Source organism: Aricia agestis, chromosome 2 (assembly GCF_905147365.1).
Source record: "Aricia agestis chromosome 2, ilAriAges1.1, whole genome shotgun sequence".
NCBI lineage: Eukaryota > Metazoa > Arthropoda > Insecta > Lepidoptera > Lycaenidae > Aricia > Aricia agestis.
In genome coordinates this window covers 22,322,305-22,339,973 of record NC_056407.1, presented here as the reverse complement: position 1 = coordinate 22,339,973, position 17,669 = coordinate 22,322,305, and the positions used below count along the sequence as shown (strand labels likewise).

Genomic DNA, 17,669 nt, shown 5'->3' with positions numbered 1-17,669 from the left:
TTGTCGCGTTGTTGGGCATTGACATTGAACGTTAGTGTGGCCCGAACATTAGGAGGGTTATTAACAGGTTATTAATTATTTATCTATTTTAATAATATTAACTGCCGCACTCGGAGTGTAATAATTTGACATAAGCCTCATACATTGTCTGTCAAACTCTTCTTCTTCTTCTTCTTTCGGCGTAAGCCCCCCATTAAGGAGTTGCCACTTGCCCTTCATTTAAATTGAATAAATTGAAGCTTTAATAATTAATCATAATTAAAATTGTAATTAAATATCTCTGAGCTGAGTACGGCGCGGCATACCCCGTGTATTATATTTCTCTATGGCGCGGGCGCGGCGGCGGTAAGAAATTATGTAATTGAAAAACGCATAGTTTAAAAATAGTTTTATTTATTTGTGATATTGATCTAATTTCGGTTCCAATATCAATTATAGTTTTGTACGATTACTGATTAAAGCATTATTAAATTTTACATAGTCTGTACAAAAAGATTAAATTTTTTAATGCTAATTAGAAATAAGTTATAAAGTAAATGTTTGGAATATTGCTTGTTCACAATATAATAGTCGTACTATTTTAAATAGTATACATAATTATATATAATATAAATACATAAGAGAGAAATAAATAGCTTTATCAAATTCATTAGATTGGCCATAGAAAAATATACTAGAACTATAAAATAAAAATAATAATCTATTAAAACTACGGACGGACACAGTACACTTTACACTTGTGACTTGACTAAAGTTATGATTGATAACAGATTAATCTAGGATCGCCAGAAATCACAATTGCAATTACAAAATAGTTCAAAATATGCTAAATTATGACCACCTTTAAAAAATATGCTATGCATACGCTAGTATACAATGTTTTGTCCTTGTTTATTTGGATAAGATTCACTTAAATCCAACTAAACAAGAACTAATAAAATTCACTTGTCAGGCATGGATAAAACATACCAAATGTGTAAGTTCTGTTGAGTAAGAGAATTTGTTTAAATACAACAATAATTGAAGTGCATAGCAATTTTACTTAGCTAAATAAAGCATAATATTATCAATAAACATTTAATACATCACCTATTGATGTCAGCTAATTACGAATACTTAGGTTATTATAAAAGCCGTTACAGACGTATTTTGTAGAAGCAGTATTAGAAAATTTAATCATTATTTCATAATATTATGAGATCGTCAATCTTTACCTACATAAAGAAAAGATAGCACAGAGCTTAAAAAGTCAAATACATTTGCAGAGGTAGCATAATGAAAATACAAAAAGAATTACGATAAATCGATAATGTATTCTAACAAGAAGACGTTTTCAGTCTTAATTTTTTATAACTACCCTAAATTAGCTACTCTTACATAACGGTTATAAATATAACGTAAACTTTGAAAGGTGTAATGTAACAAATATAATATTTTAAGGCGTTACAAGGACGGTAGATCTTGTTACATACATTGTAACTATGCTGTTACTTAGTATAGAGGCACATTTTACATAGATACGAAAAGGTTTTGATAAAGTACCCCATTTATTACACTTAGGGAATTTTACTAATGATGGCAACACTTTTCGGAAACTGTCAAGTGTCAACTGTCACATTCGAAATTCAAACTTGCACAATCACTTGGAAAATTAAGACACACTTATTCTTGAGGTTCGTTCACATAGCCGTCTCAAGCGGTTGACTATGCGATCTGTTCGCTTCCGTCATTTGTGGCATATCTTCGTCTTGGAAGTCGAAGTTTGTCTCTAGTATGGCCTCTGACCGGGATCTATGTGGGTAGTCGTACTCCTGCGGTAGAGGGGAGGGGTATTCCTGCGGGGAGTCGGGAAGTGGGGAGGGGTAATCCTGCAGGGAGTGAGGAAGTGGGGAGGAGTACGTGTCACGAGAGTCGTCCATGTACGGCTGGGGACTGCTGTCGTCGTAGTACTGGTGTTGATCTGAAATAGTATTGAGTTCATTAAAGATTTGCACATAATTAACTTCAGTTCCATATTATGTATTATTATATTATTAATTTCATACGTGGGAGAGCTTTGCTTCGGCACGAATGGGCCGGCTCGACCGGAGAAATACCACGTTCTCACAGAAAACCGGCTTGAAACAGCGCTTGCGCTGTGTTTCGCCGAGTGAGTGAGTTTACCGGAGGCCCAATTCCCTTCCCTATCCTCCCCTATTCCCTTCCCTTCCCATCCCTACCCTCCCCTATTACCCTACTCCCTCTTAAAAGGCCGGCAACGCACCTGCAGCTCTTCTGATGCTGCGAGTGTCCATGGGCGACGGAAGTTGCTTTCCATCAGGTGACCCGTTTGCCCCCTTATTTCATAAAAATAAAAAAATAAAATTATTTATTATGGTCCACAGACCGAAATAAAAACGTTTTATTTTATTTATTTATAATAAGGAATAGTAATATTACTAGCTAAAAGCTGAGCTTTGTGAGGGCTCGCATCGTCACACCTTGTCTGACTGACGATAACACATAGACTACATAATATACACGCACACGCACACACGCACACGCACACACGCACACACACACACACACACACTAAAATAACATATTGTCGACTATGACTATCGTGATTTCAAAGTCGTTTCAGACATCAAGCATTCAGCATTTTTACCGTTTGTTAAAACAAACACCTCACCTGCAGGACGTCCAAACGTAGAATGCGTGGGGGGGTCCGGAAGCCGCGACTTCAACTCCAACAGGAACGACAGCTGAGGCGGATCACTCTGCTTCTGGGTCTGTGGCTTTTCATGCAGCGGTAGCGTATCAGATGAGAAGTAATCATTCGGACTGTCATCAGCCAAGCCCCCCGGATGATGAATGATGGGCAACTCCTCAGTAGCGACTGTGGTCACAGAGGGTGCCGCGGAGTGCCCATTCATTCCAGAATGATTCATTCCATCGGGGGTTTTTGATGCTGGATTCTCTCTGTACCCTTCGTTCCTATACGCCATAGGCACACTGTACTCCGAAGGTTTCTGGAAGGTGGAATGCTTGAAGTTGGGGTTGTGAGCCTCGTATATATCGAAGCTCTGGTTATCTTCCACGGAGGAGTTGAATTGGCTCTTCTCCATTGATTCCATTGACATGGTCGACGCGAGCATCTTCTTGTAATCCGAGCCCTTGGTCAGAGTTTCGGTTGATCGTGAACTCTGCAGAAAGTAATAGAAAGGTGGATGATTTAGGTCAACTTCGATTAGTAATATTAAACAAAATAAAAGCGAGGCTTGCTTAGATTAGATAAACAAAAACAAAGTAGAAAACACTAAAACATTCAAAGAGAACCAATCTTTCTAAAACTTAACACAAGGCTTTAACTGCAGTTTTAAGTTCTAAACAATTATAAAGCTTTTAAGAAGAAATAATATTAATAGAACGAACCATTTGGGCGATCTTCCTTCTGTAAGAGGCGTCGGGGTAGGCCCCATTAATAGACCCGATAGATCGTACGCTGTGTAACGACTGACGGATCGAGTTGCGCCGCTCTAGCCGCTGTAGGTGTCTGAAACGTCCATTATATTGTGAGTAAATAGTGAAAGAAACTAAACAACCTTTTATGAAGAATCTGAAAGTAAAATCATGACACAAATAAATCAGGCGTAATCGCGGTAAATATAATAGCTCCCACACCGGTTTCGGTGACGGTGGCCGGTTTCATTGAAACCAGGCCAGCTACGCAGGAGTAATTTTATAGTGCCCAAGTGTGTGCGCAGTACACAAGAGCACTCTCTATTCCTTTACTCTCATAACCCAGTGGGACGGAAGACCGACACGACTGGCGAGAGATCAGGCGCAGGGCCGACTTTTTACATGCCCATCCGACGCATAGATCATTTTACTTGTCAGACAATCAGGTGATCAGCCTGCATTGTTCTAACCAAACTTGGAAATAACATGTTTCCAACGCGGGAATCGAACCCACGACCTCCGAGGCAAGAGCCGCGCTCTGTACCACTAGACCACGGAGGCGGTAAATATAGTGGGGTAATGGCTAAGTATAATCTTTCTAACATTGCAATTGGCCAAAATTTTAGACAACTGCAATATGTTGACGCTTGCAATGCAACAATCCTTTTATTACGCTCCTACTTTTAAGAGGATACACCAGGGGCTAGAGAAATGAAAAAAAAAGTACGTGTAATATCTAGCTGTCTTCCTTATCTCAAGCCTATACCGCAGAACGCGATAGAGACAACTGCAGAAAATCCAGAAAATCAACGATTCGTTGTCCCCTGATTCCTTCTCCAAAACTTAACCGATTTAAGTACTTTTTTCATTAAAGATTAAAAAAGGGCTTGAGCTGTGTTCCTATGTTTTGCTTTTTTTTGTATAATCTATCCAAATCTGTTTTCTGGACGTTTGAACACAGCGGAAAATCTGGCCATTTTTTTGGGTTTTTGAATGTTCATATCTTATTTAATAATTAAATTATGAAAAAAAAGAAAACATAGGGACATTGTATTAGTGGCCGTAGATATTCAGGAAAAAAATTATAACTCTACTAGCATTATCCAGGGAGGAAACAGGGGACAACGTTTGTATGAAAAAAGGGCGGTGTGGAATCCTCTTAAGCATCAAAGCCACCTTAGCAATAAGATGAAGGAGCCATAACTCTTCGTAAGTTCAGTTACCTGTGTTTGGACTTGGAGTACCAGCACAGGAGCGCGGCGCCGACCAGTACTAGTGCCGCGGCCAGGATGCCCACAAACGCCACGGCGAGGGAGTCCGCGCGCCATGACATTGGAGATATGGAGATTTTCGGGTCTGTAATAAAGGGGATTAATTGGTTATGTTTGGTATACAAAGTGTAAAAAAACTGAGTGATAATGCTTTAGGATATGTCCAGTGTATGGGGCCCTTATACAGAATATACTGTGAAAGTAGCGGCGCTGAAGGAACAAGCTTTTTTTGTGATATGTATGGGCAAGCGCCCTAGCGACATGAGTTTGCCTATACAAAAGTTGAATTTTTAGTCTTTCACAATGAACTCTATGCATAATACAGGGGACTCATACATACCCTAAATAATTATCAATATGTTTTGTTACACCTTTTATACTCGTACGTTCGTAGAGCCAGTCCACACGGCGCGTTGCGTTAGTGTTGCGTCGACGCAGCGCTACCGTTGCGTTGTTTTACATACAAATAACCAAGGTGTACACACAGAACGTTGCCTCGTCGCAACGCACACATGACGGATAGAAGCCCCCGAGACGAAGCAGGAGGGGGGGCTTCGTAATAACGGTGCGATGACGGAGCACCCGTGTGGCTGGCTATGCGTCAAACGGCAGCGCTGCGTCAACGCAACGCTGACGCAACGCCCGTGTAGATAGACTCTTACACAAGTAAGTCATTTTCTAGGACTAACGAAAACTTAGAACTTAAAGTCAAAAATCTTTCTGGGAAATTACAGTAAGTTTTTCGCTTTCGTGACTCTTCATGAAAGTCAACGCACAGCCCTGAATCAATGGAACATCATATTTTGGTTGAATACAGCCGCCGAAATAATTGGAACAAAGTTCCTTATCGCGCGTTGCGAAAGGACGCTAGACGGAAAAAATTACGACTAAAAGTTGTAACGACACTTTTTGCTATATATACTCGTAGTTGTAACTTGTAAGCCGTGCGGCGTGCGCGTGTTTCTCTGTCTCTCTCTCTCTCTCATCGAAAGCTACTTCGTTCCATCCAGGTGTCCATTGACTAGAGGAGTGTAGAGTCTAGACTCTAGACCATTAAAGTGATCGCACATTTATCAGCGCACACACGCGGAAAGCGCCGCATTTTACAATTCGTATGAAATTATATGAAACCTCGCACATTCGTCCGCACCGTACGCGTCGCATTCGTGTGTTATGCGATGCGTTTGAAGCGTACGGCGTGTAAGATGCTCACAAATGTGCGATCAGCTTTATACAAATCTTCCTTGAGACCGATCAACAAAATATTATGTTACAAACCTACGAATAATAAAAACTAAGGTTCCATACTGCAACCATTTTGAATTTGGTTCCTTTTCACACACTAAAATATGACAATAGCTACGAAACACTCACGAAATTCATAATTGTCACTACTATAATAATTACACAAAATTCTTGCATGTATTCGGGCCTCTTTTTGCATAAAGTATGCATGTATTCGGGTCTCTTTTTGTACCTCGTGGAACAAATTTTTTGACACAGCTCTTCCTTAGTTTTTATTATTCGTAATTACAAACTCACCAATTTCACATATAAACGCGTTCTTCTGGTTACAATCGGTTATATCGACCGTGGAGAAGGCGAAGGAAGTACAGCGGGTGACGTAGTCGATGTGGTTCACCCACACTCGCTCGCCGTACACGAGCCACTGGTTCTGGCGTCGCAGGAACTCGTATAGCGCCTCGTAGTTGCCGCTCACGTACGGCATTGAGGCGTTGTCAGACTGAAAATTAAGAGAGTATTAACGAAGAGTAAGTAGTAATAGATAAGAAAAGAGACGAATGAGTTGCGATGAAGGAAATGTCCAATTGCGGTCAGCGCTGTCACAGCTAGATAGTTTTTGTTATATACCCTTGTACATTTATTAGACACAACATTAGAGCCTGTCCACACGGCGCGTTGCGTCAGCGTTGCGTCGACGCAACGCGCCGTGTGGACAGGCTCTATTTTTAATTGCGTTGTTTTACATACAAATAACCAAGGTCACACAGCGCGCTGCGTCGCGCCCTGACAGCAGCGCGCAACGCACACATGACGGACAGCAGCCCCCGAGACAAAGCGGGTTGACGTTAAGACTGCTTCGTAATAACGCTGCGATGACGCCGCCCATGTGGCCGTCTATGCGTCAAACGGCAGCGCTGCGTCGACGCAACGCGCCGTGTGGACTGGCTCTTACTTAACATTTAATTTGATGACGACCACGTTTTGGAGTGGCCACGCCCTCGTCCCTCGGTAAAGTAACTTACGTCAGTCTGAAGCAAGATTTGACACAATACTTACATAACTTAAGGCAGACCTTTAGACCTGATATCCATAAACTTGTGGCGGTATCCACAATTCGCCTAACATTCTTGCATCGCGCTATCGAAGTTTTCTAAGCGCGTCAGTATATAAACGACAGCTGAAATGTTTCACGTGGGCCGAGCATACCACCTCGCTCGGTCGGAAGATCTTCCTTTGCGGCCTCCACGCACATCCCCACAAAGTATACAAACTAAATACTCACCAAGCAAAACATCCTCGCCTCCTCATACGTCATCGGCGCGCCGACGTACATATAACACGTATCGGCGACCACATCCCAGCCAGGCGGGCATTTCCCTCCTCCCAACACCGTCTGGTTATTCATATAGTACGGCTGATAGTCCACTTCGAGTAGCTGAGGCTCGTCCGAGCGGTCCCGAATGCGGCCCGCCACGGCCAAACTCTCGTTGTAACTCCAATAGTTGTGCTTCGCGTCTATACGGGTACGCCAGAGGTCGAGGGAGCTAAAATATAGTTGGGTTAGTTAGTGAAATTCAAAATTGGTAAAAAATTAAAAAGATTGAACATTTGAACGGAATTTAGTAAAAAATATTAGGTACAGTATTGTTGCTGATTGTATAAAATGATAAACGATTATGAATGGCGCAGTCGTTAGAATGTTACTCGTATTCAAGGTAATTTTATAAGCTTATAAATAACAACGTTAATTTCTTTACATATGTTTATTTTTAAATAAATACAAGCACCCGCCAACATCATACAAATAAGAAGATTAGAGTCATGCAACATTTATTTGAACTGATTACATAGTTTATAACTTTTAAGTGTTTCTAACAATCTCGACAACATTTTTCTATTAAATTAATATCTGATTAAAAGTTTATAAACCTAGTATTTGATGTGAGCCTGTAAATTTTTAAAATATATAAAGCATTAACTTACCTCATAGCATTGGGGTTAAAATCGACAAAGCTATTGTCCGGGCAGCCATGCAACAGAAACATGCAAGTCAAATATTTGTTATTATAGTTCCAATAACCTATTATCACAAAGCATTTAAATAAAGATAACGAGACAAAGAATATTCGGAGATACTAAATGATATAATATGCAATTTTGTTCACCTTTGTCTCTCAATAAATAAGAGCATTAGAGGTCTGACCTATAAATTTTTTGACATGCAAAAACAAGAAGCAGATCCAAAGCATTCTAGATCTTTAAAATCCGTTATATAGGACCATCTCGTTAAACAGTTCTGTGACCACTCTCTTAGCACTATGACTAATAACTTGGAATATCTAGTAACAATAAAAACACAGGCCTACGTTTTTTCTTTTAAAAATGTCCCAGCTTAGGAGTCCAATTATAGTCCGTCAAGAAAGTGAAGAAATTAAAAAGTGGCAATATCGTAGTGTCATCCCTTTTTTAGATTGATTTGAAAGGGATCGAAGGGATCTACGACGATGTTGCCACTTTTTAATTTCTTCACTTTCTTGACAGACTATACTATAGTTATTGATTTGAAGTTTGAACGGTAACTTATCTGTATTGGCAGTAATTGTAAAGTTAGACATCAAGTCCATAACAGAGGACAAAATAGAATTTTCGGGTTATCTCTATGCTGAGTCCCTATTCTGAGATTTAGATAACGCTGCGTTTCCACCGGAGCTGAGTTAAGCTGCGTTGCGGGGAATATGTTTTACAAGAACCAATAGAATCGTTTCGCTGGATGTGGTCAAGAGTTTCCATTGGTTCTCAATAACACATTCCTTGCAACGCAATCTTGGGTAGAAACGCAGCCCTTTGCGGCATCAAGATAGCAGTCAGTACTTACATAGATCTGTTGACGGTGATCATTTCGTAGTCATTGTCGGGGTTAAAGAATACGTTGTCGACGTAGTGCTGGCCCGCCGTGCCCGCGGCCACAGTGGCGCGCCCTTCGCGACAGATGGCGTAGTTTCTGAAATTATCATGCTTCGGTTAGCGAAATAGCAGCTAGATTTGTACCACATGACTGATGACAGTAACAAAACTTGAAACGGTGCGTTTGTAATCGAAGGTGTATCGGCCTGTCCACATCTCCACGTCACGACGTCGTCAACGTGAAACGGTGCGGTAACGTGACACGGTACGTTGTCGTGACGTGAAAATGTACGTCAACGCAACGTAAAAATGCACGTCACGATGTAGCAACATTATACGTTACCATCATGCCTTGTAAAACTGCTACATTCTTCACTACTTATCTAGATATGGACCGCACAATACGTATTCTGCTTCTGCTATTGTTAAGAAGACGGAGAGAGAGATTTAAGAAAAAAAGACGTAAAAAGTTGCTACACCGTGACAAGCATTTTCACGTAACTTTCACGTCACGTCAACATACCGTGCCACGTTACCGCAACGTTCCACGTTGACGACGTCGTGACGTGGAGATGTGGACAGGCCGGATAACATTTCTAAATTTTACTTATAGCGCAAACTATCTAATCGTTGGCAGTCATTCCTATTATTGGCATCTTAGATTTTTGTTTGAAAAAACTTGGAATGCCAATAATATTACTAGGACTTTCTGAAGTATAAACTCTTAAAGTGACTATAATTTAGTGTTTGAACACCTTATTTATAATCTATACTCAAATATTTCATCCAGATCTGGATTTTGGTTCTAAGGTTTTTTTTTTAAAGAAAAATAGGCTTGTATAACTAATAATTGTATTCAACATGAAGTGGCGAGTGGCGACTTATATATTGTATTAAAAAAACTTGAGAGGTGTCAAGGGACACCCGGATGGAACGAAGTTATAAAAAAAAAATATAATGAAGAGTACCGCTACCCCACCCAGCTAAAAAAATCAAATTTCCCGCCATGGAGAAATGGTAGAATTTTAAATTTCCCGCCATTTGATGTCATCGCCACATCAACGCCCTCTGCCCCTACTTCGCAGGTATACTAAAAAAGAAAACAACTTTTTCCGTGTAGCCCCCTTTCGCAATGCGCGATAAGAAACTTGGTTCCAAAACCTACTTGTAAAATCCATTATGCGAGGTCGTTTGATAAATAGGCAGGCGGACTTTATCGAAGCCCGACACCTCCAATATCCTCTGTCCGGTATTATCGTGGACGTAGTTGTGTGTGAAGTTGGACACGACCTGTCGCAGGACTATCACGTCCTTGTACTGCACCCTGTTTCGTGTGAAGTAGTTCCTGTATATCGTCACCTCTTGGTACGGTGAGGACTGACGACCTGAAATACAAAGTAATGTCAATAAAGTTCTTAAAATATCATGTTCATTTTATAGTTTGTAGGGTCTGACGTCTAGAATCAATGCCATAGCCCATACTGTTGATTTACTATAATATGGTCAAGTCTGCGCTTATAGTACTACCAGTGCTGCCAACTACGAAAAAGCGTCCGAGATTCTCGTCTCACATATCAAACGATTTATAATGTGTTATGTTGTATTTCGTTCTTCTTTGGCAGATTATTGCGGTTTCCAGTCGCCAGTAGGTGCACTAACGGCGTAACCGAAGTTTATTTTTTTCAACCTACCCTCAACTTTCAGACACGGCTGGTCATGATTGTCGTAGAACAAGTTATTGTGTATCCAACCACGAAGCGATGTGGCCGTACTTCTAGAGTCAGCTCTCAACAGCAGGCCGCCGACATTGTTGCGAACTAGATTATTCTGAAAATAAAAGCAAATTTTTCCTTAATAATGCTGTGTATTTTAGAGTCACTCAAATTCCTACTATTATACAAAAGTTTGTAAGGATGGATGAATCTTTACTACTCTTGGAGGCAAAAGATACTGCAATAGAATTGATATGGGAATGGCAGTAGTTTAAGCTTCTAAAATAACACGTAGGCAACATCCGACGCCCCCGTACGAAGCACTGTACTAATGTAATGAATAATGATGATCGATTAGCGTGGGCCGAATAAAATATTAAGTTGTTTAGGCAACTATCTTAAATATAGAAACAAGCAATACTAACCCTAAACACCAAGGTCTGGGTATTCTGCACATCAACTCTCACAGAGGCTTGGCAGGTGGTGAAATTGCCGTACAGCTTGAGACAGTTGTTGCTAATTTCGTTCCTGGTGATAGCGACCAGCGGGTTGACTTCCCCCACTGATTGGTACACGATAGCACCGTCACGGTTGTTGATGAACTCGCTGTTTGATATATTGTGCTGTACATCACGACCTTAAATAATAATAAATGGGAATGATACTAACTATATTAATAGTGCTACCCATACTAATGCGAATCAAAACAGTCACAATTAAGGGGTAATTCAACAAGAAAAAGAAATTAAGAAAGCTTAATTAACATTACCGACTTCAACAAAAATAGATTTTATAGCCATAGCCATAAGGATTAAGGAGGATACTTATTATATAAAAATACAATTAGACAATTAACTCACTTAATCCAATTGAAGATATAGGTAAAGTGACAATTTCAGCAATAAATCCATGTAATGAGGAGGCTCCATTGGCGAACAGCTTTACACTCAAGCTAGCACCATCGGTTTTGAAGAGTTTCTTCTCATCCGGAGATCCATTTTCTAAATAACCAATCATTGGTGCTGTGATATTGTAAATATCACCATCGTAAAGACTAAGCGAGTCTCTGTTACCATAGTTAGTCGTATGATTGAATAAATTGAACTGAAGAAGTCTGAAGCCGAAGGGCTTCACTCTAAACATGCTCTTGAATATTTTAACGCAATTTACTGGATTGTTATCGTACTTGTAGTAAAGGATAACGCGCTCCTCCACAGTTATTACTTTGGTGCTATCACAGATATCAATTAGAGAAAATATGTGGTATGGAAGGTTCAAATCTTTTAACGGCGTGAAACTGGACTCCTCTGACTCTCTTCCTTCACCATTCAAAGATATCGCACTTACTCCTTCTCCAAGAACATTTTTGATCGAGTTGAACATCATATTCATGGTGTCGGTTGGTGAGATCAAATTGATGCCGTGGAATGCGCAGTGGCTAATGTTAACATTTTGAATTGACGGGTTTTTCACTACGCTCTGAATCGCCGGAGATTTTTCGCTGTGCAGTATGCCAGCGCCCATTATGTGTATATGCTGTAATGTGCTTTCAACTTTCTTAAGAGTTTCGTGTGTAGTATGGTCATGGATTCTGTGCTCGTAGAGTGCATTTTCGAACTCTGGATATGCGAATCTGATACCTCCCCAGTACTCTACGTTATCGTCTAAATTTCTTGTACCACAATGAATGAATACAAATTCAGAATCCCATTTACATTCGTGGCGATGGCCGTATAATTGACCGTTCAGTCTTATGGGACAGTCTTCGTAACGATTTTCAGTACCGACACACTGCAATGGCTCCGGCCACGACCAGATGCGTGACAAAGAATTACTATGATATTCCACGCGACGATCGTGCGCAAAGAATACATTTATCGGGTCAAAGCCGAGCTCTCTGCAAACAACTTGTGCGTTTCTTTCGGTAAATCGATTGTCACACATAGGCACCCATTGCAAAGTGGTTCTATTATAGTATTCTAGAAATCCTTCGTTCATTCTGTTCGTGCTGTAATCAGTATTAGTACAGTTTCTACCTGTACATAATCTTATTGATTCTTGGGCCGATAATGTTTCAATTTGACGCCTGATTACGCGATGACTTGGCGAGTATTGATTTATATGTCTTCTTTCTAATCTATAACTTTCCATATTAGTGCTCGTAAGCAGCGGTTTCATAAATATGGGCATCTGGCTATGACCTACTGCGTTAAGCGTGCCCAAAACTAGAATTCCAACATTTGGAGCAAATTCTAATATGACACCAGGATTGATTGTAAGGGTCGCATCTGGCATTATAGTGATATCTGATTTTATGACGTAAGGTTCTACTCGAGCGTCTAATATAAGATCAGTAGTTAGCCGACCACCAAGCTCATTTGTGTCAACTGCTTTTTCAGATGTAAAGGTAACTGAAACACTCGAGTCGAAACTTTCTTCCAGTAAATAAGGCAAATATGTAGCAACAGCATGATTATTCCAATCGTCAAAGTCAAATATTTGTTTTCTGATTTCTTTCTCATCAGAACTTCCCCACCAATTTTCCGTCACGTCTAGCAGATTATTGATCTTGGCAGTTTTTATTCCAGCAAGTAAAGTGTATTGGATGTCGTTGTTTCCAAACAAATTCCGACTTACTTTGACCTTTTGTATACCTTTAAATCCAATTACATAGGTAGGGTCTAAACTTTTAATGAGTGCACCACGACTAATTGGATTCAAGTATTTATTATTTCTGACTTGATTAAGAACAAAAACAGCATACACGAATCCCATGATTTCGCTTTGACTGTCCATGTAGAACTGTACCATGAACTGTCCGTTATTTCTTTCTATTAGGTTTCCGTCAATTTTCATTTTCTTTTCCATACCACGTATAGAAATCAAGCCGGTTTTGCAATTGTTTTCAGTAAATATATTCTTCGTCATGTTCACTTCAGCAAAATGTCCATCGATCACCAACCCGAAATTTTTATTATTACGCAAAGTATTATTTTGCATAAATACAGAATGTGTAAAGTTTTCGTTATATTGCCAAACATATGGTAAATTCACATCGAAGCCTCCACGTTTATTTCGCTCGATGGTATTATCTTGAAGAACATAATGATAGAGATTGTTTGAACTCCTCAAATCTCTGGCAAAGTGGTAAATTCCAGCCCCATTATCCGTTATCAGACTACTGTTTATCATGATAGTAATTTCTGTAATGTTACTGTCATGAATATCCCAAAAAGGCGTGTTCACATAAACAGCTTCTTCAACGTTGTAGGCAATCTCACAATTTATTATTTTAATAGTTTCATTTGCCTTTCGTAAAAAGTGGTCACCGAGCTCATTCAAATATCGATTGTAATATAAAGCTTTTATTCCTTTCGTATTACCTTTTATTTTAGAGTTAACTACTTGAAGAGTGGGTACGGGTCCTTTTATTATTCTGTTTCGTATATTTTGGACTGGTGCTAATATTGTGCTAATAACTAATACAACACCTCCCAATGCATTCTCTCCACTTTCATATTTCAACACTACGCCAAAAGTGTTACTTGTTGTCGGAAAAGTTGATAAATCTCGATCGAGACACCAAACAGTGCTTCCTACGTTAATATTTTGAGAATCGTAAATACAAATACTTTCTGTAGAAAAGTTATGTATCGGATTTAGAAGTTGGAGTCCCAGGACATATCCTGGATTGCATTTAATATTGTAAGTTTTCCTGATATTTCCTCCCAACTGCTTGGAAAAAACAATATGTCGTGTTTCTCCATTTACTAAAGAAATATCAGTCTCATATTCCGGTATCATTATGGGATGATAATTTGATTCATCCATATTAAAGCCAGCATCTAATTTAAACCATCCTGCTATTTCTCGTTGCTGCGGACCAGTAATATGTGGATTATGAGAGATTCCAGCATAATTATTCTCTATTATAGAGCTGTACACTTTTAGACCCAATTGTTTGAAACTTATGCCACTTCCTTTATTGTTACTAAATTCTGAATTTCTTACAGTATTTATTGCATCAGCCCCATACAAATCGGAGTAAAGAATTCCCAATCCATCGTGATAGTTATTTATTATTCGAACACTTTCAAGGCTATGTCTTGCAAAATCTATTTGTAGAGCAGGCTTAAATAAATTTGATGAATAATCTAGTAATCCAGCTTTGTCAATACTTAGGTATTGTAAATCAGTCCTTTCTGCTATCACACTGAATCTCACACCAGCCCAACTAGTATCATAGCACCTTATGCCTACATCATTATCATGTGTACACGAGTTTTCAAAGTTATCTACTGTTTCCGCTTTACATTTAGTTATGTCATTATCAAACTCAGTACATTCAACGTTTGAAAGTAAAACATCCTCGGTCTTTCCAGCGCTAGGAATTTCATTGGGTTCCAAAAACCAATCATCTGGATTAAGAGCTAGTCCCAGTTGATTACAAACTAATGCAGCATTTATAATATTCCATCTGTAATTACAGATAGTTCCCCATTGCCCGTCTATTCTTACTTGTAATCTTCCTTCATGTGGTGTTCTGCCACCCAGTAAACGAATTGGCACAATTGGCTCTGTGTAACCAGGAGTAGTGGGTTCTATTTCTATATCAGTCTCATAAATACTGTCATTAGACATTACGATTTCATCTTTGAGTGTAAACATAATATCATTAGGGCGCTTACCTCGCGCTTCTAATTTACCAGCTACCATCATACCGATAGCCGGTGGGAACTTTAGAATAACTCCTGATTGTAAAATTAGTTTTCCTCCAGGTCTTATATTGATGTCTTTATCAACGTCATATTCACCAGATCTTAACATTTCTACTCCCTCTACTTCACCTCCAACAGTAAAGGTTCCAGGAACATTAAATTGAGGCACATATAGAGAATTATAATTAACTTGCGTGGCTCCAGGATTACTGCTATGTAATAAGTATGGCATGTACACAATTTTTGCCAAATTATATCGATCTTTTCTGTGAAACAAACGTTTGTAAACTTTTTCTTCTTCGCCAAATCCCAGCCAATTGTACGTGCAGTTAAGTGTTTTGCTTTGGTCTTCGACATGGGACCCAATTTCATATTGGGCTTCTGGATTATTTATTATATTTCTAAAAACATCAATGTTACTAGAAGCCAGCACTATAGTAGCAGCAACCCGACTTCTCGGAGTCAGTCTAGATGACAATCCTTCTAAAGGCTCGAATGGTTCTCTAATTTTATTATCTCTTAAAAAGTTTCTTGAAAATAAAATATACTGTGTATCGCTATATGGCGACAAACCAAGATTAACCACAAATGGGCCCCTATTACCATAAAAGTAATTATGTTGTATGGAAAATATTGCTGGTAGTATCTCAAATTCTTCAAAATATTTACCTTCTACTCTGTTTAGGATTGCTATGGCTCCGTAATCGCCATGTTCAAAATAATTATATTCGATCCGTCCCATTACATTTAAAGCGGGTTGAATTTTTAACGGAATCCGACGATTTTGGTAAAATCTATTGTGTCCGACTTGTAAATTAAGAACTTTATTCGGATTATTGTACCGCCAACAAGTCGATATTTCTATTGTGCTCTCCATGCTGGAGTTGAACCAGTTACCGGTTATATTCACCCAGCTATCGCCACAATAGTTTCCATGAAGAATGCCAACATCAATGTTCTTGAATATTTCCGAATATTCCACGGATGTCGTTTGATTAACGGGAATATATTCCGTTTCTTCTGTAGTGTTTAACCATATAGCGATACCATATCCTTGGTTCGAGCTTAAAGTGCTTCTTGAAATATTTCTATTACCTCCGGTGACTGTAATGTTGATGCCATCCCCCTGATTAAACGAGATTCTGCTCTCTGTTATATTGATATCTCCAGCACCACTGACAACTTGCAGACCAGCCACGTGATTGTTATTGGATATTGAGGTTCGGTGAATATGAACTTGTGATCTTAAGTTTTCTATAGCTACACCTCTACCGTTATTATCAGAGATAATAGTATCGGTTATATTTAAATCATATGTTTTACTGGGCCCAGAAGTCAGCCTCAGAAAACCAATTATATCGGTTCTCGTATTTGCATGAAATCTAACTTGCATTCTGTTTCTAGTGGAGGTAACACTTTGTGGCCGGGTGTTGTTTTTAATACTAAAAGACATCAAAAGTTTATCTTCAGTGGATAGGCCGTCATATATAAAGATTTCTCCGGTATCGTTATTATTTGTCATAATTTTTATAAAACTCAGCGTTAGAACATGGTCCGGGCGAGTATAAAACTTTTGATTGCAGTCTCGCGCCATATTCGAATATCGTGACTGTTCAATTGACATTTGTATAGGGAATGTCTGACTAGGTGTAGAAGCTAAAGTGCACAAATCAAATATTTCACTGCGATCGAAGCGCTCATCGATATTCATTTCGTGCACCACGTATTTGACCCCGTCAGCGCCATTGTCATGAATCAAGCAATTCTCAATCTTTGTCATTCCATACGTTGAATTTACATAAACGCCATATCCTCTATTGTTGTGAATCGTGCAATTATTAATAACTATAGGTGCATTCGGTGAGGTAACATTAATCGCATTGAATGCTGAATTCGATACTTCTATATTGTGCATTCCAGGGGGTACTCCAATAACGTCTAAAGCACTCGTGGCATTGTTGTCTCTTCCTAGTCCCGCATTTTTAATATTTACATGGACCAAGCTGGACATAGAGGTAGGTACGTAGAGAGTATTAGAGGCGGTGAGTATTCGTTCGTAGACGGCGTTTTCAAATCTAATACCCCTCCAGTGCGTTCCCGAGTCTCTAAGCTCATTGTTGTCGTGGTGCGGTTGACATTCGATACCTAAATCCGGATGGTAGTCGCATACACCTGAGCCGAGTTGTCTCGAATTCCAGTCGCACTGAAAGAGGTCGTATTCCGTGCCTTTACACTTGGGTTCCTCGAATAAGAGGCGTGCTCGTCGACCGGGCTGTCGATCCATCCAGTTGTAAAATTTTCCGCCCATGAAGCCTAATTGTCTACACGCTGATTCCATGTCGTTGATAGTCCAGCTGAAACAAAAGAATAATTAAATG

At 39.5% G+C, this 17,669-nt stretch overlaps 1 protein-coding gene across 2 annotated transcripts in view; it reads right to left on the bottom strand.

Moving 5' to 3' along the window:
- Positions 1-375: 375 nt before the first annotated feature.
- The window catches only part of LOC121739918 (protein bark beetle), a 50,194-nt gene continuing 32,900 nt past the window's right edge, over positions 376-17,669 (bottom strand). Inside the window, exons 3-14 of one of the 2 annotated variants that reach the window (XM_042132529.1) lie at positions 11,434-17,645; positions 10,999-11,210; positions 10,553-10,688; positions 10,027-10,246; positions 8,833-8,958; positions 7,941-7,970; positions 7,240-7,501; positions 6,255-6,456; positions 4,665-4,797; positions 3,415-3,535; positions 2,672-3,185; positions 376-1,960 (exon numbers count right to left, since the gene is read on the bottom strand). In XM_042132529.1, coding sequence (XP_041988463.1) covers positions 1,680-1,960; positions 2,672-3,185; positions 3,415-3,535; positions 4,665-4,797; positions 6,255-6,456; positions 7,240-7,501; positions 7,941-7,970; positions 8,833-8,958; positions 10,027-10,246; positions 10,553-10,688; positions 10,999-11,210; positions 11,434-17,645 — 8,449 coding nt within the window. In that variant the 3' untranslated portion in view covers positions 376-1,679. The remainder of the gene's footprint in view (positions 1,961-2,671; positions 3,186-3,414; positions 3,536-4,664; positions 4,798-6,254; positions 6,457-7,239; positions 7,502-7,940; positions 7,971-8,832; positions 8,959-10,026; positions 10,247-10,552; positions 10,689-10,998; positions 11,211-11,433; positions 17,646-17,669) is intronic. The other variant, XM_042132530.1, reaches the window with a different exon arrangement.